General features: G+C 58.6%; 2 protein-coding genes across 3 annotated transcripts in view; one reads left to right on the top strand and one right to left on the bottom strand.

Annotated features, from left to right (window-relative positions):
• Positions 1-26,009, top strand: part of RBFOX3 (RNA binding fox-1 homolog 3) — a 183,023-nt gene that overhangs the window by 6,283 nt on the left and 150,731 nt on the right. The window lies entirely within an intron of this gene.
• ENPP7 (ectonucleotide pyrophosphatase/phosphodiesterase 7) lies at positions 1,135-6,186 on the bottom strand. Its single transcript, XM_075771091.1, has 5 exons — positions 5,946-6,186; positions 3,903-4,048; positions 2,413-3,033; positions 1,588-1,801; positions 1,135-1,223 (listed from the first exon to the last, which is right to left on the bottom strand). Exons 1-5 carry the CDS (start codon positions 6,184-6,186, stop codon positions 1,135-1,137), a joined length of 1,311 nt encoding a protein of 436 aa, XP_075627206.1.

Genomic DNA, 26,009 nt, shown 5'->3' with positions numbered 1-26,009 from the left:
TGCCTTAGCTGGAGCAGAGCTGGTTCTCCCAACACCGCTGCCGCAGCCAGCCCAGCCCTGCGGCCAGCCGAAATGAGCTGGGCCTCACCGTGTGTGTCAAGGCTGTCCACTCTGTGCTAGAGCCCAGCACCGTTTACAGGAGGCTCCCAGCGCACTCGGAGCTGAGATGTGCTTTTAATTGCTTTAGATGCTCAACATGTATTAACTGTCCCTGGTCCAAAACCAGTTGGAGGTGTTCTGTCTTGAGCAGACAGGGAAGTTGGAGTAACGCAGACATGGGGTGACCTTGTCAAGGTCAGACTGTACATCGGTGCCAGCTCCCACAGCCGTGCATCTTGCTGTGCACCCCAAAGCTCGGGAGAGGCATCTCCTCCCCCCCGAGACTCAGTCATTCTGGAGAAGCATGGATCGGTAATTTGGGGAGGTTTTTGAGAACACTGTACAGTTCTCTGAGACTGGAACTGGTTGTCTTCATGAGACATGTCCTTCCTCATCTTGCCACACGTTTCTGGTAGAGCTGCCTGGAACTCGGAGGCTGCCAAGACAGGAAAGCACGGCACTGCTGTTACTTATTTCACGTATATGCAGCCTGTGGATATCGGCTGGGGGTGCGCAGTGCTGGAAGTGCCAGGAAATTAGACTGAGAATTACTTGTCCTGATGGGTCTCCAGGCACATATGCGCAGTGAAGGCAAGCAACAAACTTATGTCCTTATTTCTCTTGCAGGCACACACAGAGCCACAAGCAATGAAGCATTCACCCCCCGTGATGCTCACACAACTGCTCTCCAGCCCAGACCGAGCCTTGCACAGAGGCTGGAGAGCAGAGGGACGGTTAGGCAGTGGCAGGCAGCGGGCTGGAGAGGCGTCCAGCCTTTCTTTCAAGCCCGGCAGATGCCCTGGGTGGCGTCAGTGCTGACGCGGGCAGTAAAAATCCGGAGTCCCTCTGCTTGAGATGCAAAGGGTCTGCTGTGCCCTGCGGGGAGCGGCTGGTGGGCAACGTGCAGCACGGGGTTTCACAGAGGGATGAACCCCGAAGAGACCCAGAACAAACGGGGCACGTGCCCGCCTGGACAAGAGCACTTCCAGGGGGTTCTCTGGGTATCCTTAGAGTCAGTTACCTCTGACGGGGGGGTTAGCACATGCCTCCCCAGCACCCCAGAACGAGAGCAATTCCCAGCATCACCGTCAGCTTCTTGCCGGGAGGGAGAGGAGCCCTCGAACCTGCAATACCGAGAGGAGGAGTTCGGCGTTAGCTCGGTGCCCGGCCCGGGTGAGCAGCAGCCCCGTCCCCCGGCAGGCCGCGGCTTGTGCGGGGAGTTTGGGGGGGCCCGAGCCCCCCGCTCTGCCCCCCCGGGGTGACGCTGTGCTGGCGCAGCGCTCTGTGCCCCGGGGGGGGCCGGGGGGGGCCGCGACCTGCGCGCTGCGGCCGAGCACGGCGGACAGCAGCGGGCGGCGCTGGGCCCGGGGCCGCAGGCGATGCCCGGTGCCTCCCGGTGCCCCGGAGCCGCGGGGCGGTGGCGGGCGGCTGCCGGCAGGTGTCGCTGTTCCCGCGGGAATCCCGGTGCCCGGTGCCCGGTGGACTCACGCAGCATGGGCTTCACGGGCTCCAGGGAGCCGTCGTGGGGCTCGGGCGTGATGCCCAGCAGCTCGCAGAGGAGCGCGTAGACATTGACGCTTTCGAAGGGCTCGACCACCAGCCCCTGCTTGAAGGCCGGCCCCACGGCGCGGAAGATGGTTTTCATGTTCGAAGCCTCGTTGTCGAAACCGTGTTCCCCTTTATTGAACTGGACCTTGTACCTCTGGAAGGGAGAGAGAGAGGGTGTGAGTGCCCAAACCTTCGGCCCCCACGGCACGGCCCCCGGGAGGCGGCAGGCGCCGAAGCGGCAGCGCTGCTGGATGCTTTCACCTCTCCTGCATGTGGCTCTGGCGTGCCACGTTCTGCAGGCACGGGGTTGAACAGTCTGTTTGGTTTCTCTGAGTTTTGGAAGTTGATCTAATCATGTTAAACTTTGCAGAAGCTGGAGGGTTCTGCCCGGACACAGCTCTCAAACAGTTACATCTTGTAAGCTCCCTCCCTAAACGTCAGCGCATCCAACTTTTGCTGCACTGAGGAGCTTCCCGATGGGAAGCTGCCCGCTGGCCTTGACTTTGGCCCTTCCCTTAATGCCAGGCTAGGAGAGGATCCTGCAACTGATATTCTGTGTTCATGCAAGTCCTGCTCCAAGACTTCTGGACCTCTGATTTTCTGAAGAGCAGAGAAGGTCTTCACACAAAGAGCTGGAATTTCCATCTATTTGTGGGGACACCATTCAACATGAAGGTGTATGGCTGGGTAGGTACTCGGGTGCCATGAGAAGGACAGGAGGAGAGAGCCAGATCCCCAAAAGACATGTCTGTGCATACATCTTACCCCATGGATCACGTATCCTGGATCGCTGTACAACACGAGCGGGGTGATCCGGGAATGGTTGGCGTAGTGGAATCTCCTCGGAAAGTCTGCTTTCTTGTACACGTGTAAGTTTGGGTGGGCATTTTTCAGGACTGAATACACATGCTCTAATTTTCCTTCTTTTGGCACCAGTAGTCCATTTGGTCCGTAATCTAAGAGTTCGAACTGGATGTCTTTGAACGTGAAGTTCTGTACTGTCTGGATGTGAATCTCATTGGTCTTTATGACAGTTTCCATGCCGTGGTCAGACGTGATGATGAGGTTGAGGTTGGACTCCAGGCCACTTTCCTGGATACGCTGCCTCAAGTAACCGATGGTTCTGTCCACCTGCTTGATCATGTTTTTCCTCTGCGTGGATTCAGGGCCGTACTTGTGTCCTGCCGAGTCCGGCTCGCCAAAGTAGAGGGCGATGAAGTCGAGGTTGTGCACCGTGAACCATTCCATGACGGTGTCAATGTTCTCTCTCCAGTTGGTTTCATTGCTGTAGTTGAAGAAAAAGGGCTCCACCAACTTCATATTCACTTCTTCCCCTTGATATTTTGCTTTTCCTCCAGGGAAATAGATAGAGCCTGTCTTTAAGCCCTGTTAGTGGAGACATTGCATAAAGTCACCTGAACTCGCTCTGCAGGATCTCTCCATCTGTCAGTGCAACCACCGACTCTTGTGGTTAGTTCATTCAGCCCCCTCATGTCTACCTCTGCCTCTAATGACATTTTCTTGCTCATTGCCAATTAAAAGTGATTAATCGAAAGCACTGCCCTTCCCAGAACCCCTGCACGTTGGTTTTCTCACTGTGTTAGTAACACTGGTTATAACTTTGGAAACGGTGACCTGTTGTGCCTTGCACGGACCCTCCGGCTCTTGACCATCCAGACGTTAAGGTGTGTTCTACTCCAGTCGTACCAGCACTCCCCCTGAAATCACTGGGGCCCATTTGGCAGGTAAATACAGGCAAAGGTACGTGTCTTGGGCCAGGTCTCGGGTCCTGTCTCAAAGCCAGACTCCAAGCCTGCTGGGCTCTAGGAAAGCCTTGCGGCAGTGCCCAGAGAGGGGGGGACCAGTCCCTGGCGCTGCCGCCCAAAAGGTCCTGGGTGAGGCTGCGGAGATGAGGTTGGTGCCTCAGAGCATTTGCAATCCCTGGGCTCATGATGCTCCCTAAGGAACCGGCTGAGGTTTCTTTAAACAGGAAAAGGATAACCTGTTTTATTAATGTCTTAATAAAGCTGAAATGCATTTATTATTTTTTGCTGTTTTTAATAGAATGATCATAATTATTCCTGCCAGTGTCTGGGGATTTCATTTTTTTGCTGGTCTAATTAGCCGTTGTTTGCAGCGAGGATGTTAGCTCATGGCCACTAGAGATCGTGGCTTGCCTGTAGCTTTCCCTACCTGATTGCAGGCAGGATCTGCCTGTGCAGGGTCTGTGCGTGAGAGGAGGCTGCCGCACTTGCCTGTCTCTGAGCGGTGATCCAGATGGGCAGGCTGCCGTTGTCCCACCAGCTGTCCACGCCTTGCGTGCTGTAGTAGGGCAGCTTCTCACCCGTGCTGGTGTTGAACCACATGTTGTGAATCACCCCGTGGTTCTCCAGGTATCGCCCTGTCCGGAGAGACGGAGGAGATGGGGGTGAGCCAGGCTGGGGCTGGGGGGGGGGGGGTCTTGCCCCTGTGCTGGGCAACGGGCTGGAGCGGGTCAGTGAGGAGTTTCTGCCTCTCGTAGCCTGTCCCAGCTCTCGCTGCCTGTCCCAGCTCTCGCTTTGCCTCTGCCTTGCCTCCCTCCTCCCCCTGCCTCGGGCAAAGTGGGGTTCCCAGGGCAGGGAGTGAGATGCTGGGGGGATGCCCGCTCCTCCTGCGGGTGGGTCGATCCTGGGGGGGGTCTCGCCCAGACCCCGAGGTGCCGGGGCTGCCTGCAATTCCTCCTGCCCTTCTCGGTGCAGGCAGGGTTCACTGTTGTCCTGCATTTATTTGGCGTTTCACTTTGTTGTTCACAATTGGCGAGGTCGGCATGCTGCAGAAATTCCCACTAGAAATGAAAGACTTGTGCTTTGTACTATTACATTTCATGCTATTTTTATTATTCTGGTCCTGAAGAACGCACAGTTACTTCTGCACGATATCCCTGTCCTCTCCTGTATTGACAATGCCTCCCTGCCTGTTCTCATCAGCAGATTTCATTATCATGTTCCACTCTTTTATGCCAAGGTTATTAATGAAAATCTTAAATAAGATTGGCTCCAGAATCGATTCTTCAGGAATTCCCCTGTTGCCCTCCCTCCAGCTTGACAGTCTCCTCGCAGCATCACCTGCTGTCCTCTTCCCTGTAGCCCGTTACTTCCCCACATTAGAGATTTTGTACTCATCTTCATCTTCTCCATCTTAACTAATGATTTCCCGTGTGGCACTGTATCAAATATGTTACTAAACTCCAGAAAGATTAAATTTAGTGCATCTCCCTTGTCTAAAAAAATAATTTATCTTATCAAAGGAGGCTATTGGGTTGGTCTGATGCTATTTACCTTTGATAAATACAGGTTCAGTTCTGTCCCTTCCTGCAGCTGTTGCCTTGTCTCTCGCTGACTGGGGAATCTAGATTAGGAGAATATTGTCTGGAATGTTATTTTGTGTTTGTGCCTTTGTAATTATATTTGTGCGTTTGCAATGTTGTAGCATGTGTTGCACTCAACGATGTATACAGATTAGAGGCTATCGATATTGGGCACCTATATAATATAGATAATGCAGGCATGCTAATAAAAACAATGGGGGGACGCTGTAGGGAGAGACTAATTTGTGCCAGAGCTTAGCACTAGTAACTAAAGTAACTAAAGTAAAGGAAGCCTTAGGCTGCATGAACTGTACTTTAGTCTTTGTTTTGTAACTCTGTTGAATAAGTAAACTCTAACTATAGGCTATCCTGTAACAAAAGAGAGGGAAATGTCTCAAAACACAGACAAAAAGGGTGCCTGGGGTGTGCGGGATGGAACCGGGAGAAGAGAAGACCCCCGGCTCCACAAACAGGGTTGGGTGAGCAGAAGTGCCATTGGGAAATCAGGCGACCTGTAGCGACTGTAAACCCGGTAACAGCCGACAGGCACCCAGCTCGAGCCGCAGATTGAATAAATATAGGAATAAAGATAGGAATTATTAGGAATAAATATATACAAAAGAGTTGATCTGATCTGTTATCAAAGCGGAACCCAGGGACAAGCCGTGCTGGGGAGGCATTTGTGTAATTCCTGCCATCGTCTCGGTGGCGGCTGCGTAATTCCTGCAAGATCTGGTGCTATTTACCTTCGATAAATACAGGTTCAGCTCTATCGCTTTCTGCAACTATTGCCTTCTCTCTGGCTGTATTTCCGAAACACAGCTATTCTGGAGCTTCGCGTGCCGCTGAGGCAGGATGGCTGCTTGACTTCGTGTCCTTCGCTGATATTAAGCCTTAAATTTCCCCTTCCCCAGCCCGCACCCTGTGCTGCTCCGCCGGGCTTGGGACTCACCGGTCAGCAGCGTGAAGTGGCACGGGCTGGTGATGGTGATAAAGGCCGGAGTCATGTACCGTGCCTTCACCCCCTCCGCAGCCATAGCATCGAGGTTGGGGGTGTCCACATCCTGGTCGTAGTTCCACCGAAAGCCATCAAAGGACACCAGGAGGACTTTGTTGCGGCTGGATACCTGCTGCACGGGGATACATCTCGCTAAAGAGAGGGCAGCAAATACGAACCCCAGTGAAGCGAACATCTTCGTGCCCTTGAACTGGAATAGCCCAGACATCCAGAGGGCTCACATTAATACATGCAAGATGGGTCTAAGTTCAGGTTTTATCTAATCTTGCAGTTGCTGATCAAGTGCATGGCTTCAGCCAGCACTTCGTATCAGAACGGGCCTCTCTGTTTTTTGTCTAATTGAAGCAGATTAGCTTAGATTTCCTTCTGGGTCAAACACCGAATCTGCCTCCTCCATCAGTGGTGCCGGGTGCTATTTTGGTACTCACAAATGGGAAGAATTGCTCGTGTGGCAGGAGGCTGCCTTCTGCAGGCAGCCCGTGCGAAACCTGCCTCCCCGCCGCCCCGCGCCCCCGCTGCCGCCCTTCCCCCCGTGCTGGCTCCCTCCAGCCCGTTGCTGTGTCCTCTCCACGCCCTGCTCTTTGGTCAGTAGTTCAGCTTCAACAGGCAACTCACCCCCATCCCTGGGCCACTTGTCCACCTCGAGAGAGGTGCTCAGGAAGGAGCTTGGATTTACCTGAGGTTCTCGAGTGTGGAGCTACACACTGGGGGAGGAGGCTCTTTCCTGGATCCTGGCTCTGCCAGCAACCCCCAGGGATGCTCCAGAGGGTGAGCCCAGTTCTGACACCCCGTGTCCCATCAGCCCACCTCCCGCTGCTCGGGGTCTGCTGCTCGCTGCAGCATGGGTGACCCTCATCCACTCGTGCGCTGCTGAGCTTCACAGTATCAGCATCCCATTTTATCGATATCTGCTGTTTTTATGACTTCTCTGGGGTTTAATCATTGCTGACGACTCATTTCTCGGCAAAACTGAGTTTAAGGCTTTTGTAGCCTTATCTAACAGGTTGACTTGGTTCCCCAGGGTCTGAACTCTCAACCTTTGTGTCACTGCTGATCTTCCTCTGCTCAGCTTCCAGATATATTCCTTGGTGCATTCGTTGGCATTTCTCCCGCAAAGGTGAGCCGGGCAGATGAGTCTCACGCACATGCTGTGGTTCATCCTTCCTGGCCTGCCACAGTCTCTTCATAGACCTGAGCATCCCCGGGTATTCCTGCCTGGACCGATTTCTCAGGGTGACGACGTCTCAGTCGCCTCTTCCTCTGTGCTTGTGTTCCCCAGGTGTGACATGGGATAATCGTGCCAGGACACTGTGAGAGGTTCGAGCGATCCCACTGGGGACCTCACGGCCGACACGAGCCAGGAGCGCAGCCTTGGGCGCCTTGTTTGTGGCCAGGGGAACAAGCCCGAGCTGCGGTGGGATGGAGCCCGCTCTGAGCCCCGAGCCAAGCCCTCCTCCTGCTGACAGAGGGCACGGGCTGCGTGTTGGTCTGACGGCAGCCCAGGGGGAATCCCTTCGCTGGGACCCGGGGCTGCGGGACTGTGCGGGGCTGAGCAGGGCTGTGCTGGGCTCTGGGGGCTCTGCTGGGTGCTGCTGGTTTGACCGGCACGTCTGCGTGCCCTGGGTTTGGCCAGGCTGGAGCAGAGCAGTGACTCTGCTGGGGTCTGTCCGTCACCATACCTGTCGTGTGTCTGGAGAGCGGAGAGCAGTGGGAGAGGAGCTGCTGGCCGGGCAAGCTGCTCTGCCAGCCTCGGCACTGCAGTTTGCTCGGAAAACTATTTTGTTATCAGCATTTGCTGCCTTGGGTCTGATACTGTCCTTTCAGCGAGGACAGAGGGGCCTGCCAGGCACTGAGGGTTTAAAGGGCTCGTATGATAAAGATGTTATCGCTTACCAAGCTCAGGGAAAGTCCTAAATATTCAGCATGTTGTTCTGAGGTGGGTCAATAAGTCCCGATGCCATTGCTAACAGCACAAGGGAAGGTCCCGATAAGTTATCGTGTTCATCGGCTCCGCTGGGGAGGGAAGAGGCTCGAGAGAGAAGGAAGCACTGCTTCTAATCTCGGAGGAGTATTTAATAACAGGAGTGTCTCAAGGCACATTTTGATATTCGGTATCTGAGGAGCATGAGGCGCAGATAACGAACATCACCTTTGGCCACCCTGCCTGGGAACACGGTCGGTCTCCAGCTAAAAAGGCTGATGCAGTTGATCTTGCACCAGCAGCACCCCAGGTACTTATCCTACAAGCAGATGTGCCCCAGGGGCCGTGGGTGCTCTGGGGCCACCATGTCCCTGTTCAGCACCCTCCGATCACGGGTACCTTGCTGATGGCACTGATCCTGCATCCTCGGAAGCACGCACGAGAATGTGCAATGAACTACGCTCAGAGGGCACAAGTCATCAGTCCCAACATCTAACTGGGAAAGATGGTCCCTGCAAAGGCGTGTTGGGGCCAAGACTGTCCTCCCCACACTTGTGTACCAATTAACTTGGTGAAGACAGATGAACGGGCTAGAAAAAGAGAAATCACAAATACAGAGAAGTCATCCGCCAGTGGAACAGCCCTGTTTGTCTGAGACATGGCACTCGGGTGCCCAGCTTGTTTCCAGCCTTTGGAAAAGTGCCGAGTGCCCCTTGGGTGAAACCGCAGCTCCCCTGCGGCGTGGGAACGCGCACGGGCAGCGCTGGGCAGCTGCCGGGGGTCTGTGCTGGGGGAAGCAGTTTGGGCAGGCAGGCGGGGGCTGGGTGGTTTTCCTTCTTATTATTTTATTTTTAAATGGAAAATAAAATTGCAAATTTCTCAGGGGCGCCACTTGAATTCCAGTCAGGAATGTCACCCTTTGTCCTACGCGAGGGGTCACTCGGCTCCACAGGGCACGTGTCCGCAGGGATCCGTCACCGGCATGGCCTGCGCTGCTCCCTGGCGATGGGATTGAGGAGCTGGGCAATGCCTGGGCTGGGCTCCACAGGTGAGACTGGCCGGCTGGAGGGAGGGGCGTTGGGGGACACCTGATAAAAGCCCTCCACGCCCCTAAGAGCCCTTTTGGTGCTGCCCTGCCTGAGCGCGGAGGGAGGAAGTGCTGGGAAGTGGAAGGATGGCAGAGACCCAGGTCTAGTCCCCTCAGAAGAGGTAGGATGCGTGCGGGGTGGGTGGGTGGCTGCTTCCCCCGGAGAAAGCTGCAGCCTTCTCCCCTCCGAGGGAGAGCCTCCTCCCAGGTGCTTGCTTGGGTGGTGAAGGGTGGGATTGCTGCGAGCTGGAAACAGTTGACTCGGACCTAATGTAGAGGATGAGTTGATGGAAAACAAGTATGTGCTTTTCTTTTGTTCACCTCGCTGGCCTGCTTGGAGTAACTCTGCTCTGCAGATCAGTTATGCTGTCCCAACGGTTAAGGCGTTGCGCATGCAGCAATGCGGGTGACGGAAGGAAAAAGGGAAGGGAGAAGGTGGCCAGGAGGGTGAGGAGAGAAGAACAAAGCAGCTGGAGATGCCCTGGTTTGCTCTTTGCGCTAAGCTTGCCTCCTCCATCAGTTTGGTGCAGCTCAGACATGGGTAAATGTCTGCACTGCTCCTCTTGGCTCCCAGCACATGACTGCCTGAGCACCAAGGGCTGGATGAGCTCGTTAGCATCGTTGAAACATCTAGTGCCAGGACCTCGTGGTTAAAGTCGTAATGCTGCCCTGGTGAGCAAAACCAGGAGGAACTCTGCAGCTGAGTGGGTCTGGAGCGACTGCGAGGGGAGGTACATGAGCTACTGAGTGTTGGAGGGAGCTGTGGAAGCTGCTGGTGACTGGATGCTCCTGGACAGTTGGGTGGAGTTGATGGGCGTTGAGCAGACCCTGTTCCGCTCCCCGTGGAGCGTAGCTGAGTGGCTGAGAGCAGCTCCTGGAGAGGAGGCTGTTCCCAGGCAGAGCAGACACCCACTGCTGCCAGCCAGGGAGACTCACTGCTGTCTGTGGGTGCTCAAGCTGCTTTATCCCAGGCATGGCCAAGGAACTGGGATGCAGGTGAAGAAAGCGCTGCTGATGGCCTCAAAGTCCGGAGCAGAGCAGCAGTGGCAGCGTGCGGCGTGAAATCAAAAGCCAGGAGCGGCTCCGGCCTTGGCCTGAGCCCTGAGTCGGATGGAGGGAGGGAGGTGCTCCAGCCAAGCAGCTCGTAAAGGCTGGAGAAGAGGGAAGGAGCTTGGAAAAGCTGCCTTGGTCGCTGCAGGGGAGCTCCTCGGGCAGGGCCTGGATGCCCGTACCGGGAGGCAGGAGTTTGGGTTGTACCCCCGTGAAACTGCTGCCTCGGTGCTCCTGAGGGCCGCGGGGGCTGCGGGCTGCGCTGTCACCGCAGGTCTGACCGCGGGGCTGGGCCCCCCCTTGCCAACGGGCTGCGAGCGTGGTGGTGACCGCGGGCTGCGCCGTGCCCCCCCCCCCGGGCCTGTGCAGCGATCGGCCGGGCAGGACCCGCCGGGGGCCGCGATGTCCTCGGGAGAGCTGCGGGTTGGGGGGGCTGTTCCCGGGCCCCCCCATCGCCCCCCCCATCGCCCCCCCTCCCTGCGCCGGGCCTGGCCGCCAGGTGGCGCTGTGCAGCCGCCGGGGGGGGCGGGGGGTCGCGCTGCCCCCTCGGACACGGGGGATGGGGGGGGGTGGGGATGGGTGTGGGGGAGTGGGGGGGGGGTGGGTGTGGGGGTGTCCCCGGGAGGCTGCGGGGCAGCAGCGGCGGGCCCTGAGCTAGCCCGGGGGGGGGCAATGGCCGGGTGGCCACGTTGGGTCCAGAGGAACGTGAGGGGGGGCATGAGGAGGGGGCTGAGCTGGTCAGATCTACCGTCAGTGCCCGAATTGAGAAAGGGCAGGTGACACAGCGCTGTGACCCCCCAGCCCGTGCCTGGCGCAGAGGGCAGCTGTCCCCATGGGGCTGTGGGGTCGGGGAAGGGGGACAGTGTCTTGCACGGCCCACGGTGACAGCGACCAGGGATGTGGAGGGATGGAGCACGTACTGTGCTCCAGGAGGGCCGGGAGCAGCCTCCTGGGATCAGCGCTACGATTTCAGCCCTGGTGGGAGAAGGGAGCCCACCCCCTGGGAGGGACCTCAGGGGACAGCCGCTTTTCTCCTCTTCACAACGTATAGAAACTCTGCCTTAAGCACAACCCCAGGCTCTAACGCTCTTGAGACACCACTAACTACGTGCCTGGTGCCCGAAGACTCCCCTGCACAGAGAGCGGTGCTGCTGGCTTGGGTCGGGCTCTGGCCATCAGGTTGCAGCAAGTCTGGGAAGGGGAGTAGCAGGGGGTCAGGATGGAGGGCGACAGCCTTGGGGGAAACGTGAAGGGACCACGGAGCTGGAGTTCAGTGCTGGGGCTGGGCTGGCTCGAGGATCTGGGCGTTTGGAGCCCAGGGCAGGAGCGTGGCAGGGTCTCGGTGCCAGGGCTGAGTCAGCTGCAGCACCGTCACTGAGACCCGGAGGTTGTGCTCACTCGCTGCCTGGGGCTGTCTGCTTTCCCGGGCGCTAAATGTGCTCATGGGCTGAAAATCAAGACTCTCTCCTGAGGAAGCCCCGTGTGCGGTGACTCAGCCGAGCGCCGGCACCGCCCAGATCGGCTCCAAGTGTGCTGGGTCAAGGGGGGCACTAGGGCATCTCTCAAGGTTGGGGCCTGGGCAAGCCCTGACTCGGCAGCAGCTCTGTTTACCTGGGCTGGTGCAACCCCTTCTTGGGAGGTGACCTCTTTGCCATCTAGTTTGCACTTCTTCCATGTGGTGGCCCTTGGGGAGTGAGGAGAGGTGCAAAGGGACAGGAGCAGGGAGGAAAGCTGCTCTGCAGCCGGCCCTTCTTGGAGGGGGCAGCTGTCAGCCAGGCAGCGTGGGTGTGAGTGAGGTTCTGCATGTCTCCTGCTCTGGGTGAGCTTCCCAGAGTGCCCATAGCCCCCTGCTCCCTCCCGCGCTGGGCCCCGCAGCAAGGACCGACACCTGAGGTTCACTGCAGCCTTTGGTCCGCAGGAGAAGGGCCCATGGCGAAACCCCTGGCTGTTGCTCTCCACAGCCGAATGATGTCCCCAGATGATGATGGTGATGGGCTCTAGTCCCTTCTCTTCCCTCTCACGCCCTTACGGCTGTTGCTGGACACTCATGTCTGGTCCGGGGCCCATGGTGCTTCTCGGGGCTCAGCACCAGGCTCTTCAGCAGGGCATGGCCTGGGCTCCTCTCTCTGCTCCCTGTTGGGGGTCTGGGTCCGAGGAGCGGAGCAGGGTCAGCCCTGTCTCATGGCTGCAGCCCGGCTCTGCTCTACACCTGGGATCCTCCCTCTGCTGCTCAGTTAAACTCGGTATCGACCGCTCCATCAGAGCCTGGGGCTCTTTCTCAGCTTTCTTAGCTAATGGCTGTGTCTGCCTCCCATTGATCCTCAGCTGCAGAGCTCATTGATTAAGTACATTTCTTATTACACTTAATGGTATTTTACTCCTTTCTGTGCTTACCTTGTGCCAGATGCTCACCCTGTGCTTCTGCCTGCCAGGGGCAGAATTTCTCTGGTCAGGGAAACATCCCTCCTCTGTGCTGGCCCTGCTCTCCTCCCCTCAGTCACTCCCCATGCCCTCTCCCTCTGCCTGACTGGCCTCTCTTCTGCTTTCCCTGCCTGCTTCTTGCTCCTGGGACGGGGAAATCCCTCTGCCTTCTGGTTCTTTGTCCCTTGGTCCCTGCTCCCGTGCCATCCTTGGAGGTCTGATTTTTCTCCTAAGCAAAGCAACAAGGCAGCCACGGTTCCCAATGCTTCAAGAGGGCTGTGAGCCTCCTGGGACAACCTGTCCTGTACCCTGCCTCTGCATGGCTCCTGCTAATACCTCCACTGAGCTGCCAGGGACCTTGCACTAAACTCCTTTCCGACCTGGCGGTACCTCCCTCCCTCCCTGCTGCTCACTGCAGCATCCCTCCGGCTTGCCAGAGCCCACCACGCGCAGGGCTGCCCTGCCTTGCTGGGGTGGTCGTGCTGCCTCGCTGGGGCATCTCGGCTGTCTGGGGCGCAGCTCTTACAAGGAGCGTTCTGGATGTGTCTTACTGCACGCAGTCTCCTGAGAGCCAGGAGGGCTCCTGCCTGCTGCAGCTTGGTCAGGGGGATGCAGATTTCCCTCTCCGTTGCTGCGTGGGGCTGGTACCAAGCGAAGGGGAGGAGATGGGTCAGCACCTCAGCAGGTGTCACCCGCTTGGGGCAGAACCATCTCCCTGTAGGGTTCACTCTAACTCTTCTGCAGCAAACCGGCGTTGTCAATCCAGCAACGGGAATAGCCCTGCCCTGCTGCCTCTGCCAGCGGCCACCCAGTCAGGGTGAGAGGTGCCAGCCAGGGCACGGTGTTTTCCTTTGCCCCCCCCCAAACACCTTCGCTCTCAGCACGCACTGTATGTTGCCTCACTCTGTGCCTCACCTCCTTTCAACTCTCTTGCATGCATCATTCAAAAGCCATAACATTATTGGGCATGAAATATTTACTTAACTGAGCTTTTTGCAAATATTCCCCTCCATTATTTTTCCTCCTTTTGGGAGCAGACACTGCTTCTCCCGTGCTCTCAAATGGCTTCTCTTAAATAATACAACAAGAACATATGAACACCCAGTAGCCTTTTTCTTTCTCTTGAAATACCCATAAATATGACGGTGCCACCAATCCGTTACAGCTACGCCAGGACGGTGGCTCAGGAACACCCAGTAGCACAGGCCCAGCCTGAGCAGTCACCTTGCTGCTGGAAGAGGGACAGACAGGGAAGGTGCTTAGGGAGGGAGCATAAATACGTGAGAAGGTCTGACATGATGCAGAGGATTAATATTAATTAAGAAATATTCCTTTTGGAAGGGACGACATCTGAAGCTTAGCAGAGGGAGTGCAGGGCTGAGCACTCCCCGTCTGGTCCCAGCTAGGATGCTGGGCCAACTGCTGGGAGCAGGATTCCCTGCAGCACCTAAATGGCTGGTCCCCGGGAGGCCAGCCTGAGGCGCAGGGGTGCTGAGGGGTGCTTCCCACTGCGGCAGCGGGACGGGCGCTCCTCAACAGCGCTTAAGGAACGGGACAAGGTATTTCAGGAGCTTGAGAAAGCCAGAGAGGGAGGATGTGCTTTCAGTAGGGGGGTGTGTGTTGGATGCTGAGCACGCTTTCCCCACGTATGAAGGCACCCAGCTGCACGTCCGCAGCTCTCCCTGCCTTGGGTAACGGGTGGCTCTTCCCACAGAAGGTGCCGTGGGAGGACCCGTGTCGGGGGTCTGGGCCGTAGCTCCCGGGCGAGGGGTGTTCCGTACCCAGCGGGGGGCTCCCCGGGTGTGGGGTGCTCTGTGCCCGGGGGGGTGTGTGTGTGTGTGTGTGTCTCTGACTCCCGGGGGGGGCTGGGTGCCGGCTGTGGGGTGGGCGGGACGTGGGTGCGGCGTGGGGCGCGCGCTGCCCGCCCGTGGCTCCGGCGCTGTCCGCGGTGCTGACGGCGCTGCCCAGGGCCGCCGCGCGCTCCCGCCGCTTCTCCCTATGGATTCTCCCGATTCTGTCAATCTGTGCCCAGGGGGGTAATCCTCCCTCAACCACCCCCACCACCCCCCTCCCGTGAAGGAGAGGAGGTCGCGGGGGGCAGGCGGAGCGGCCTCCCCCGGTCCCTGCCGGGAAGGCTTGACTGATCTTTGCAGTGCTGGCCACGTGTTCATGGGACACTTGGGCTTTGTCTTCTCTCTGGCAAGGTGTAAAGTCATCTCAGAGAGAGGAAAAACTGCAAATGGCATGAAAAAGCCACGTAGAGAACACCACTGCAGTAAAAAAAAAAAAAAAAAAAAAAATCGAAGGACCCTGTTCCCTCATACATGTGTCGTCGTTGTCTTCATGTGATCTGAGCCTCCGGGATCTCACTGCCTATAAAGAAACAAGTAATTACATCAAATGCATTGGGAGGAGGCGTGGGGATGTGCCTGGAGTTGTGCCCCCCGCTCAGGGGAGCTGGGCTAGGGAGCTGTGAATTTAATATCCTATCTGCCTGCACCAATCCTGTTTGCTGGCTGTTATCGGTAATAGCTGGGATAGTTTAAATCTAAAGCTGATCGGGCAGGGTTGTGGGAGAATCTTACAGTGTGAGTGGCTGTGTGGCAAAATGGCAGATGAATGTTGCCGAGTCCAAGTAATACAGATAAGAATGCATCCTTAACCACAGAAACACGAAGCTGGCCTTTAATTTAATATTTCCTACTCAGGAAAAGAGACCTCACAGTCACTGAGGGTAGTTCTATGAAAATGTCGTCTCAGTGCCCAGTGTCAGTCAAATAAGGCAAATTGCTTGTTAGTAGCTATTAGGAAAGAAGCTGAAAACAAACCAGGCAGCAGCATTATGCCAAGGTATAATATGCTGTGTCGCAGTGCAAATGCTCTGTGTGGTTTTGGTTGCCCAATCACAAAAAGGAGATAGTTGAACCAGAAAAGGTAAAGAAAAGGATGACAAGGCTGATCAAAGGCACAGAACAGCTTCTCTGTGAGAAGAGACTAATAAATTAGGACTCTCTTGGTTAGAAGAGAGACAATAGAGGTGATATAGGATAGAGTTCCATAAATTCAGCAGTGGTATAAAGGTAATAGGAAACGGATATTCACTATTTCCCGTAAATAGGTGGCATCAAATGAAACAACCAGGCAACAGGTTTAAAACATAAATGAAGAAAAAGATTTTCTGTTTTTCATGCGGTGCTTAATTATGCTGTGGAACTTGGCTCTGCAGGGCGGTTCGGGGACCCACAACCCCTGGTTCAGAAAGCAATTAGACAAGTTCATGGAAGATGGATGCATTACCAGCGGTTAAGTGCAGCGATGCAGACGCAATGCCCGGCACAAGGAGTGCTCAGCTGTTGACAGCCAGGTAGAGCAGTGAGAGGAGGCTGCAGCCCGTGGCGTGACCTGCAGCCAGCCTGGCCTCCTCTTCCTCTCCCGGGGTGGAGGAGCTGGGCGCGTGGGCTGGGTACGGCCCCGTGGGCAGTGGGGAGGAGCTGGGGAGCAGAGCCGGAGCCTGCAGCGGCTCTGACCCACGGTGCGTAGCCAGGGCCGGGCTATGGCAGCCCAGCGCACACAGCCCTTGCTGCTCTGTCGTTCCCTCTCCTGCAGTAACCTGCTGTGACCAGCCCTGGCCTTGCCCGGAGCTTAGCTGGCCACGGTCTCAGCTAGCCCGGGCTTGGGATGTGCCTTCGTGTCACCGAGGACCGTTTAAGTCTTTCCCTGTTACAGCCAAGCGAACAGACCTTTCCCTGTAATGCCGGCAAATCCCTGTTCCTGAGGAGCCGTTAATTGATTTCCCTTTTCATCGTTCCTCCCCTGCCCGTGGCTGTGCTGACACCCGCCTGCCCGCGCTCTCCCTGCCTGCGCTCCCAGTCAGCGGCTGCGACAGGCAGGTCCTGAAATTATTGATAAACACTCATTGGGGCTGGAGCCTGGTAAATTGCCAGCAACCCCAGCGGATTTCTCTCTTGCCAGCATCATTTTTCTTGATGACAGCATGTTCCGAAGTTTGTCAGAGAGGGGGCAGGGCCTCCTGGTAACTTTTTTTCAGTTTTATGCATCAGTTGTTTTAAAAGATCCCTGCATAAACAGAGAGGAGAGAGGAGAGGCTCAGGAGGCAGCGCCTGCGGTTATCTCTGCCCTCCAGCCCGTCCCCAAAGAGCACTGGGCTGGATTCTGCTCCCAGCTTTGCCCAGCCCTGCGTCCCCCCTGCCAGGCCAGCCCCGCTCAGTGCCTCTGCAGGATTTGGACTTCTGCATCCCGACACGCTGGATCCCTGGCTCTTCCTCCGAACCTTCTGCTCCCGCAGGCTCTTACCCCGTGTCACGGCATGCACGAGGACAAGGACACCGGGACGTGCTCTGAGCAGGGAAAGGAGCCAGCACGAGCCCAGCAGCTGGAGCAGGGCATCGCGCTTCGAGCCAGGACAGTCCTCGTCGCCCAGGAGCCCGGCTGTGGGAAGGGCTGGCAGCCTGCCCTCCCCCGAGGGCAAAAATCAACTCCAGCATCTCCCACGGCCAGTCCCTGTCGGACCTGTGTCATTTTGCCCGGGCGGTGCTCTGTGCCCAGCTTACGCAGCGCATACAAATGCGTGCGGTGTGTTGGGTCTGTAGCTGTTGCTCTTTCTGGAGCTTGGAGCGTTTTTCTCTCTGCTAGGTCTGCTAATTAGTGGGAGGTTGTGGATCAGGAACAGAGGGAAATGTCCTTCTGTGGTTCTGGCACTACAAATAATTGAGCCATTTTTCACCTATGGCCAATCTAATTCTGTCCACATCTTGATTTTTCTCTTAATAGCTTGGGGATACTGTTGGCAGCCATGGGATTCACAGCCATGTCCAAGCTTTTCAGTAATCGCCTGGATTTCGTGCTCTCTTGCTAACTGGTGGCTCGTTTCTTCTTAGTTTTTCCTCCTGCGGTGATGGGAAAGGAGCTCATTTTAGCCAGGCTGTGTTTGCCTCCGCACCGGTACTCCTCAGGCCCTCGCCTAGGGCAGCGGTGCAGAACCGTGCACCCGGTGCGGCTCCTCTGCGGCCAGCAGCCACGCGGCCCCGCAGCCGTCGCTCGGGTCGGTTCCCATCCCGTTCCTGCCCTGTTCCGGCAGCGGGCAGCATTCCTGCCTCTGTTTGTCCGGGCAGGGGCTCCTGTCACCCCAGGCTCCCCAGACCCTCTCCTCGGTGCACGGAGCACGTCCCGCAGTGGGAGATGACGGGCAGCAGCTCCTCGGGCTACCACGGAGTGAGCAGCAGCCCCGGTCTGCGCTCCCTGGTGTCAGTCCCGCTGCCTCCCCGGCTGGGCAGCCCCGTGCTGGGCTGTGGGAGGCAGGGGCTGTGGGAGGCAGGGGCTGTGCAGGCAGGGCTGTGCGGGCAGGGGCTGTGCAGGCAGGGGCTGTGCGGGCAGGGCTGTGGGAGACAGGGGCTGTGCGGGCAGGGGCTGTGCAGGCAGGGCTGTGGGAGGCAGGGGCTGTGCGGGCAGGGGCTGTGCAGGCAGGGCTGTGGGAGGCAGGGGCTGTGCGGGCAGGGGCTGTGCAGGCAGGGCTGTGCGGGCAGGGGCTGTGGGAGGAAGGGGCTGTGGCGGGCAGGGGCTGTGGGAGGCAGGGGCTGTGGGAGGCAGGGGCTGTGGGAGGCAGGGGCTGTGCGGGCAGGGGCTGTGCAGGCAGGGCTGTGCGGGCAGGAGCTGTGCAGGCAGGGCTGTGGGAGGCAGGGCTGCTGCCCACTGGCTCGAGGTGCGGGGCCCGCAGAGACCTGTGCACGGGGCACTGCAGCATCGGCTGATCTTGCTCGGTGCCTGACGAGCGCGTTCCTGCACACCCGGCGCTCCCAAACCAGCAAACACCCCATTACAGTTGTCATGGAAATTAGAAAGTGTGTCTGCTTGAGTTTCCTCGGCACAGGGCTCCGCGTTCCCAGCGGTTCGTACATCAGAGAGCCTCTCGCCACGCTGATGTGGGAACAGCTCTCGTGAGGTGGCCGGGGCTCTGTGGGCAGCCACCGCTCCCCCCTGCCGCGCTGGTGCTGGGGCCGGTGCCGCGATTTGACGTGTCAGCCACCGGCCAGCCCGGGAAAGTGAAGATGTTCATGGCGAACTGAAAGGTGTGATTTATCAATGCTGGTCCCCGGAGGCTCAGGGTCTGTCAGGCACTAAAAAATCCCATACATCAGGGGGGATGGTGTTCCTGCCTCTTTTTTGGGGTTTTTTAATTGGTTTTTTTGGCCATTTTATTTTTCTATGAGTACCAGAGCGCTGCAAAGCAAATGGTGGGGCAGGAGAGGGGCAGCAGCGTGAGAGCCGGCCCTGGGCACGGGAGGGCTTGGGCTGAGGAGCTGCGGGGATTGATGGATGCAACTCGCCTGTTCATGCGTTACAGAAACCTCTTCCCTCCGCCCACACGTCTGGAGGTGGGGAGGCTGCGGCGTGTGTGAGGAGGTCTCCAGCCTCTGCACAAGTGACGGGGCTCAGACGTTTTCCCCAGCTTCACCCCGTCCTCCACAGCGTCCCTCTGGGTCTCTGTACACGTGTGCATGCATCTGTGTGCAGATTTGATTGTTGTCTTCTTTATAGCATTTTCTTTTTCCAATGTTTATGGGCCATGGGCTTGGAAGTGAAGCATCTACTTAATTGCTGTCAGGCAAGGAACCGGGTTATAAAGTTGCCAAGGGAAAAAATAGATGACTGTGGGGTAAATGGAGGGGAGCGGGGCTGATGTAAAGAGGAGGGGGAGAAAGGCTGGGATGGGAAGAGATGGAGGGGGGAGAAAGAACAGGAAGGGTTTGGCAGGCAGGAAAGGGAGCCGGCTCGGAGGGGACATGGGGGGCTCTCCCTGCCTCCGAGCCGAAATGGCATCTTCTGTGCTGGGCACCTTTCCTGGCACTGAGGGGGGGAAATGCTGCCCAGAAGGGAAGGGTCTGTGCTGGGAACACCCCGGGGCTGGGGCAGCCCCTCCCCACGGTGCTCTCTTCTGCCCTAAGCGCCACAGTTCGAACGCGGTGCTTCCAGAGGTGTCCTGACCCCGCTGAGCAGGCGAGTGCCCGTGCTGGGGCGGCAGGAGCGAGGGCGGCCGAGCGCGGGGCCGTGCGGGGGTGTGCCGGGGCGTAAGTCGCCCTGTCCGCCCTCCCGCGGGGGCTCTGCCCATGTCCCCCTCCCTCGTGCCGTGAGTGGGGCTGCCGGAGTGCTTTGCAGAGGGGAAATCTGGGAGAAGGGAGCCCTCCCCATCCTGCCCATCGCCAGAGCCTCCTGGCTGTCACCGCTCCAGTTCCAGGCTCTGAGCTTGCGACTCTCTTCATCTGCATCGCTTTCTTGTTTCCTTCATTATTTCCCCCAGTCTAACCCTCCACCATGTCATCTTCATTGCACGGCTCCTCCCTCTCCCCGTTCGCCACATTACTGCAGCAAGGACTCACTTTCCCATCTTTTAGTCTCAGTGCCATACATAAAAGCGCTCTGATGGCCATGGCGTGATAGCAAAGACAGAACTTAATTTCACAGCATTTTCATATAATACTCCATAAAACTGAACAAATTTGCTGGAGTCCAAATCCATCTCATTATGCAGAGTCATTGAAAGGGAGGCTTTTACATTCTGGGACTCGGTGCTCGACTAGGGGATGGTACAGAAGAAGAGAAAAATAATTAATTAGGTGCTGCTCTGGATCTTTGATCCTGCATCGCAAGGCACATTAAATAAAATGCCTGGCTCATGAATAAACGCTGCACGGAGCCCTGTTTTTCTGACCCCGCTCAGAAAATTTTCAGCGAGTCTGAGGTGTGTGTGGGGAGATCCCTGGCCCCAGGCTGTGCCGCAGGAGCGGGGCAGGGAGGAGGAGATGGAGCGGGGCAGGAGCAGCAGGCTGCAGTGACAACCCCCCCAGCGTGCTTACAAAAGGCAAAGTGCGGCTGCAACGCCGTGGCAGGGTGCTGGGGGGGGCTGAAGGAGCACCCCGGTTCCCCGGAGCGCTGCTGCGGTCCCCTGCTGTCCCCGTTGCTCCCCGAGACCCTGCCCGGCACATCCAGGGTCTTGGCCCCGCTCTGCTGGGAGAGGCTTTGAGGCGAGGGGCTGTGCCGGTGGTGGTCTGGGGATGGTGCCGTGGGTCAGGGTCCATCCTCCTCCCGCCGTCCCTTGCATTTCAATCTGTTTTCTGTACACGGCTGCAGTCCGTCTCTCAATGTTTGTAAGGGAGCTTGAGATTCACGTGGGGGTTGTATTTTCGGAGTAATGCGATTTGTGAGATGTAAGGACCGCAGATCCAGCCACGCCAGGCGAGCGGGCTCGGGCTCTGCCAGGCGAAGGGGTCCCGGGGCGGGAGTTGGGAACGAGCCCGTGCGTGCGCTCACCGTGCTTTGCCGGGCAGCGAGGGCTCTCTGGTTGCCTGTCGCTTGGCCAGAGCAGATGATTAGACAGGCAGTGCTAACCCGGGCAGGGGAGCAGGAAGCCCCAAAGTTTGGCTTTATTCACTGGCATCCCCCAACGTCCTGGTCTGGGAACGAGTCCTGGCCGGGGCTCCCGTGCCCTGATCGATAGGCAGTGCTGCTGCCCCGTGGCAGGGCGGTGCGGCGTCCTCGGGGGCAGCCGCCGTGCCGGGCAGGGGGATTAAAAATGCACGAGCAAAGCAATCCTGCGGAGGAGAGAGCTCGCTTCACCTCGCGCTGTTAATTAATCTCCAAGCCAATGAGGATGCTCTCGTCTGGTCTTTACTTAATCCATAACTCAAAAATCCTCAAATTATGTCATTTGTTCAATACAGATGAAATTAATTACTCTGGGAAATAGGCAACAAGTTGCATTTCTGATGCCCCTTATCGCATAATCAAATCTACAAAGTGCTTTCCGTGCAGCCGCAGTGGCAGCGGTGGGATTGCCTGCAGCAGGCATGAAATACTGAGCAGCATCCGCTATAAATCTGGCACGGTGCTGACTCTTACAGGAAGCCGATGGCTGAGCGAGGCCGGGGAGTCTCTGCAGGAGTGCTGGCGGTGCAGCAGCCCGGGCAGCGAGGGCACGTGCCTCCGCTCTCCCCTCCGAGCGGAGCCGATAAGGAGCCTCCACCAAGGGCTTAACCACCCGCCTCGGCCCCACCACTCCCTCCTGCGCCTGCCACCTGCCTCCCTCTTATTTATTACTCTTACTGGGGTCGTAAATACAATTTGCAGGCTTCCAGGGGGATGCTTTCCCCCCCTGCAGCCACCCCCAGAGCCTGGCCCCTTCCCCCGGGGCTCTGCAGAATGAGTCCCTCCGCCTGGTGACTTTGAGGAGACGAGGGGAAGGTCCTCATCAGGATGGATCAGAAGAGCTGGGTACAGGATAATAGCGATTTACTCTTTATTGGAGTTATTGCAGGGAGGGAGAGCTGGGACGTGAGAGGCAAAGGCTATGGCAGCGGCTGCGGCAGCGCTGCGGGAGCACGGCAGGGGTGGGAGCGCGGTGCGGGCCCCGTGGGTGCCGGCCGTGCATCGGGGGGGGGGTCCGGGGGGGCACGGTGCGGAGGGGTGGGCAGCTCAGGCATTGCCTTTCTGCCAGGAGAGCGGGCGTTATCAGGCGGATGAGCGGGGGCTGTATCCCCACGCCCAGCCCAGTGTGCTGCCTTCCCCCCGCGGCGGGGGGGCTCACCTGCACCCGGGCAGGGGCTGGCTTTGCCCTTACCGCTTCCCTCCTGCTGCTCCTGCCCTTCGCTCTCGGCTCAGACGGCGCCTTTTTAATGCCCTGCTTGGCAAACCCGGACAGACCATGAAGCGCTCCGGGAGCCATGGAAGCCGTGTCCGCTTGCCCTCTTGCCCATCGCCCGCAGCCCACTGCGTTCCCGCGGTGCCACTGGCAGAGAAACTCCCCGGTGCTGTGAACGCCCCGACCGGGAGCAGCCGTGGCACGGCAGGAACCTGTGCCCCGCAGCAGCCGTCACCTGCGCCCCCGACGCCTCCAAATCCCCCCCCGCCCCGAGAGAGGGCTGCAGCCTGGCAGGGAGCCCTTCCTTCCCTGCTCATCCTGAGCATTTCTCCCCTGCGCTGGGAAAACCCTCAGAGGTTTCTGCTGGAGCCTGTTGTGGGGGAGCCCGTGTGCTCCAGCACAGCTCGAGATCTTGTAGAGAGCACTAAAGACAATTCCCAAAGGCATAAGAGCAAGATTTGCAGCCCAAGCGTGCTCCCTCCTCCCACCGCTCAGCTGCGGAACGCTGCTCTGGCATGTGAGCTGCCACGGGCTCCGCGTCAGCAGAGCAACATCCCCAGGTTTAATTGCAGCCCCCCGGCCAGGAACGGGCCCTCGCGGCGGGACGAGCCCCCAGGCTGGGCTGCCCGCGCCACGGAACGCCTCAGCCCCTTCTCTGGGGGCGCGGGGGGAGGCGGCTGGGGGGCCCCGACCCTCCCTGCTGGGCCGGTTCTGGAGGGTCAGCTTTCTGGAGGGAAGGCTTTGCTGTAGGCGGTTAAGGCAGGTACCAGCTTACACACGACTAACACGTTAAGAGCCGTTGTAACAAAAAATCTATACTGGTTGTTTGCTAAAATGGCAGTAATGAATTGAAAAATACCACAAGCTGATCAAGGTGGCTGTTCCAAGGCGTGTTGGGGCCCTTAGCCTGGCTCTTCAGCTCGCCTGGGTCACCAGACACAGTAAAATCTATTCGGAGAAGATAGAAATGTAATTTCTCTCTGCCCTATCAATTTAAATAAATTAACTATTAGATTAGCTGCACTTAAAACAAAACAAGAAATCAATCCCACCAGCCTCGGCTGCTATTAAACTACGTTCTGCACCGCTAAACCCGTAATTGCCAAAGGTCCCCACGAAAGGTGAGCAGCCCAGCTGCGAGGTGCTGCCGGTGGGCTCGGGCCGTGCTCCCCGGGTGGGAGGAAGGGTGGGGGGGCAGCGGCCGGGGGGGACAGACCGCCTGCCTGCCCCGAGCTCTTCTGCCCCTGCCCCAGCAGCGGAGCCTGAGATCGTTCACGGGCGAGCTCCCTCGAGAGCCGGCGCTCAGCCCGGTCCCCCCTGGGAGGGGTGCTGAGGTCGGGGCGGCTGCTGGGACCTCCCCTGCGCATCCCTGGGGATTCCCACCTCGGGACAGGTACTCGGTTTGATGCGTGATCCCACTGCACCCTCCACCCTGCGTTTGCTTCTCCGAGCGGGCGAGCAGAGCCAGAGCCGTGCCCAGAGAGTGCTGAGCCAGGGTGCAGGCAGCCCGTGGGGCAGAGCGGGATGCAGGCAGGAGGCAGGCAGCAAGGATGGAGGCAGGGATGGAGGCAGGGATGGAGGCAGGCAGCAAGGATGGAGGCAGGGATGGAGGCAGGCAGCAGGGATGGAGGCAGGCTTCCCCGTGGGGAGCTGGGGAGGGCAGGAGTCCCTGGGAGGGAGGGCAGATTTCTGAAGCAGCATTTCAGACATGGCTGTTCCCTTTTTTTCCCCTGCTGAAACTGCCGCCTTGTGCAAACCTGCTTGAGTTCCTCAGATAAATTAGCATCTAGGGGATTTTTTTTCCTCTACATTTTGTGCAGTTGCATAAGAGGGAAGAACAGAGGAGCCCAAGTAGCAGATTGCTTTGTAGAGAAGCATGAAACAGCCGCAGACAGAGCTGCTGTCTCCCTGCTGCTAGCAGATCTCACGCGTTCAGCTGGATGAAGCTCACGCGTGTGATCTGGGCGTCTCTGGGATCCTCTGGGGAGCGTGGGCAGGGCAGGGAGACCGGGGGGCATGCAGGCAGTGGGGGCTTTTCCCGGCACGGCTGGTCATGTCCCAGCTGCGGCTGGTGTTCCCAGCTCTCCCGGTTTGCAGGACGGCCAGCCCAGCGGAAGCAGTCCCCGCAGGCAGCCCAGCCCTGTCCCTCACTCCAGGAGAAGGCAGCTGCCAGGCCCTTGCCCGCTGCTGCTGGTCTCTGCCTGTTCTCCACCTCTCCTGGGGGATCGGGAAGCCCCTTTGCCAGAAGACCCGAGGAGGCTCCCAGGATACGCCTGTGCAGGAGCTGCGGGGGCTTCCCAGCGGGTGCCGTTCCCGGCGAGAGGAGGAGGAGGAGGAGGAGGAGGAGGGTATCGGTATCCACTCAGCTGCGTCTCTCCCTGACCTAACCCCATTGATTTGTACCGATCCGAGTCTGATGAGATGTGTGAAGCAATCGATACACCTGCAGCTCTGCAAGTGGATGCGGGCAGGCAGGGGATGAGGGTACGGCATTTAACCCTTCCTGTCCCCCGCTGCGGGTCCCACCCCGGGGTTGAGGGGTCCCTGTCAGGTCCCGCCGGCCAGGCTGCGCTGAGTGTCCCAGTGCTGCCTGGGGACGGACGGGTGGCTCCTGAATCTCCCTTGTCTCCCGGGATGTCCCCTGCCGTGCCCGTCCCACCGAGCGCCCCACCAGCCTGCCCGGCCTCTGCCTTTGAGTTACGTCCCTCGGGGGTTTGACTGCGCTTGGGCGGCCAGGAGTGCAGCGGGACCGACGCCGTCGGGCTCCCCGGGCAGCGCCGCGGTGCGATGGCCTCGCCATCCAGCCTGGCCCCGCGCAGGCTCTGCTCTGACCCTCGTGACGTTGGCATTATCTGACCCTTACGCACGCCTGCATTATTGTTTCACCGTCCCATGAAACTCCAGAGAGGAGCCTGGGAAGAGTGTGGGGAGGAAGGAAACAAAAGGGGGGGTGGTGGTTAAAAAAAAGACTCAAAAAGGCTCAAACTTGCAGAAGGGTCAAGAAGTTTGGGGTAGGAGGGGGGGGGGGGAAGGGGCTGCTTGGGGGGCTGCAGAGCTGCCAGGCACACGTGGGGCTGCTGGGCCACGGCCAGGGCTCTGCTGCGAGAGGAGCCGGGGGCTCTGGAGAGCTGGGGGGCAGCGCTCGGCTGTAAGGGCTTTCATAACCCTCAGGCAGGAGTGGTGTTTCCTGAGGCATAAGTAACGTAGGTAAATAGGATTATCTCACAAAAGGGAGCGGCAAAATAATAAACATCCTCGTAGCAGCAACGCCCTGGTAGGTGACTGGAGCCGAGGAGGTGCGGGGCAGGCAGCCCCCCCCCCCCAGCCAGCACCCGAGCGGAGCCGCGTCCGTGCGAGAGCAGCCGAGCAGCCATCGCCCGCAGAGCCTGCTTGGGACGACGGGGTTAAACACCGGCTGCGGAGAGGCCCTGGGCGAGTGGAGAAGCTGCTTTCCAGGACCTGGCCCGACTCCACGGCTCCTCGTAAGTGCAAACCAGCGGCCGTGTGGGGCTGAGTCTGTTTTTTCGGTGCGACGTGAACTTGATGTCGTGCGTGAAGCGCTCGGTGCTGCGTGTGCTCAGCAGCCTGGAGACACGGCTGCGACTTGGGCAGAGGTACCAGGGAGGTACCGGGGCTACCAGGGAGGTACTGGGCTCGGGTACCAAACTCGCCCGGGGCTCGGTGCTGCTGAGCAGCGCGTGTCGGCCAGGCGAGGGGCTTGCACCAGGAGCGACCTGTGCGGGCAGAAGGGAGCAGGTCTCCAGCCCGGATCCCCTGAGGGATGGGGTGTGCCGTGCCCTGCCAGCTGCCGCGAGGGCTCTGCCTTCACCTGCCGGGCGTTCTCCTCCTCTGTCCCAGAGCCCCGGG

The sequence above is a fragment of the Balearica regulorum genome, chromosome 18 (assembly GCF_011004875.1).
Source record: "Balearica regulorum gibbericeps isolate bBalReg1 chromosome 18, bBalReg1.pri, whole genome shotgun sequence".
Classification (NCBI taxonomy): Eukaryota; Metazoa; Chordata; class Aves; order Gruiformes; family Gruidae; genus Balearica; species Balearica regulorum.
The sequence above is the reverse complement of the archived record's forward strand: the minus strand, read 5'-3'. Positions and strand labels throughout refer to the sequence as shown.

Coding starts and splice junctions, on each gene's coding strand:
- ENPP7 (XM_075771091.1), bottom strand. CDS start 6,186: ATGTTCGCTTCACTGGGGTTCGTATTTGCTGCCCTCTCTTTAGCGAGA. Junction 4,049..5,945: donor CCACTTCACGCTGCTGACCG/GTGAGTCCCAAG, acceptor CTCTCCGGACAG/GGCGATACCTGGAGAACCAC. Junction 1,802..2,412: donor CAGGATACGTGATCCATGGG/GTAAGATGTATG, acceptor TCTCCCTTCCAG/AGGTACAAGGTCCAGTTCAA.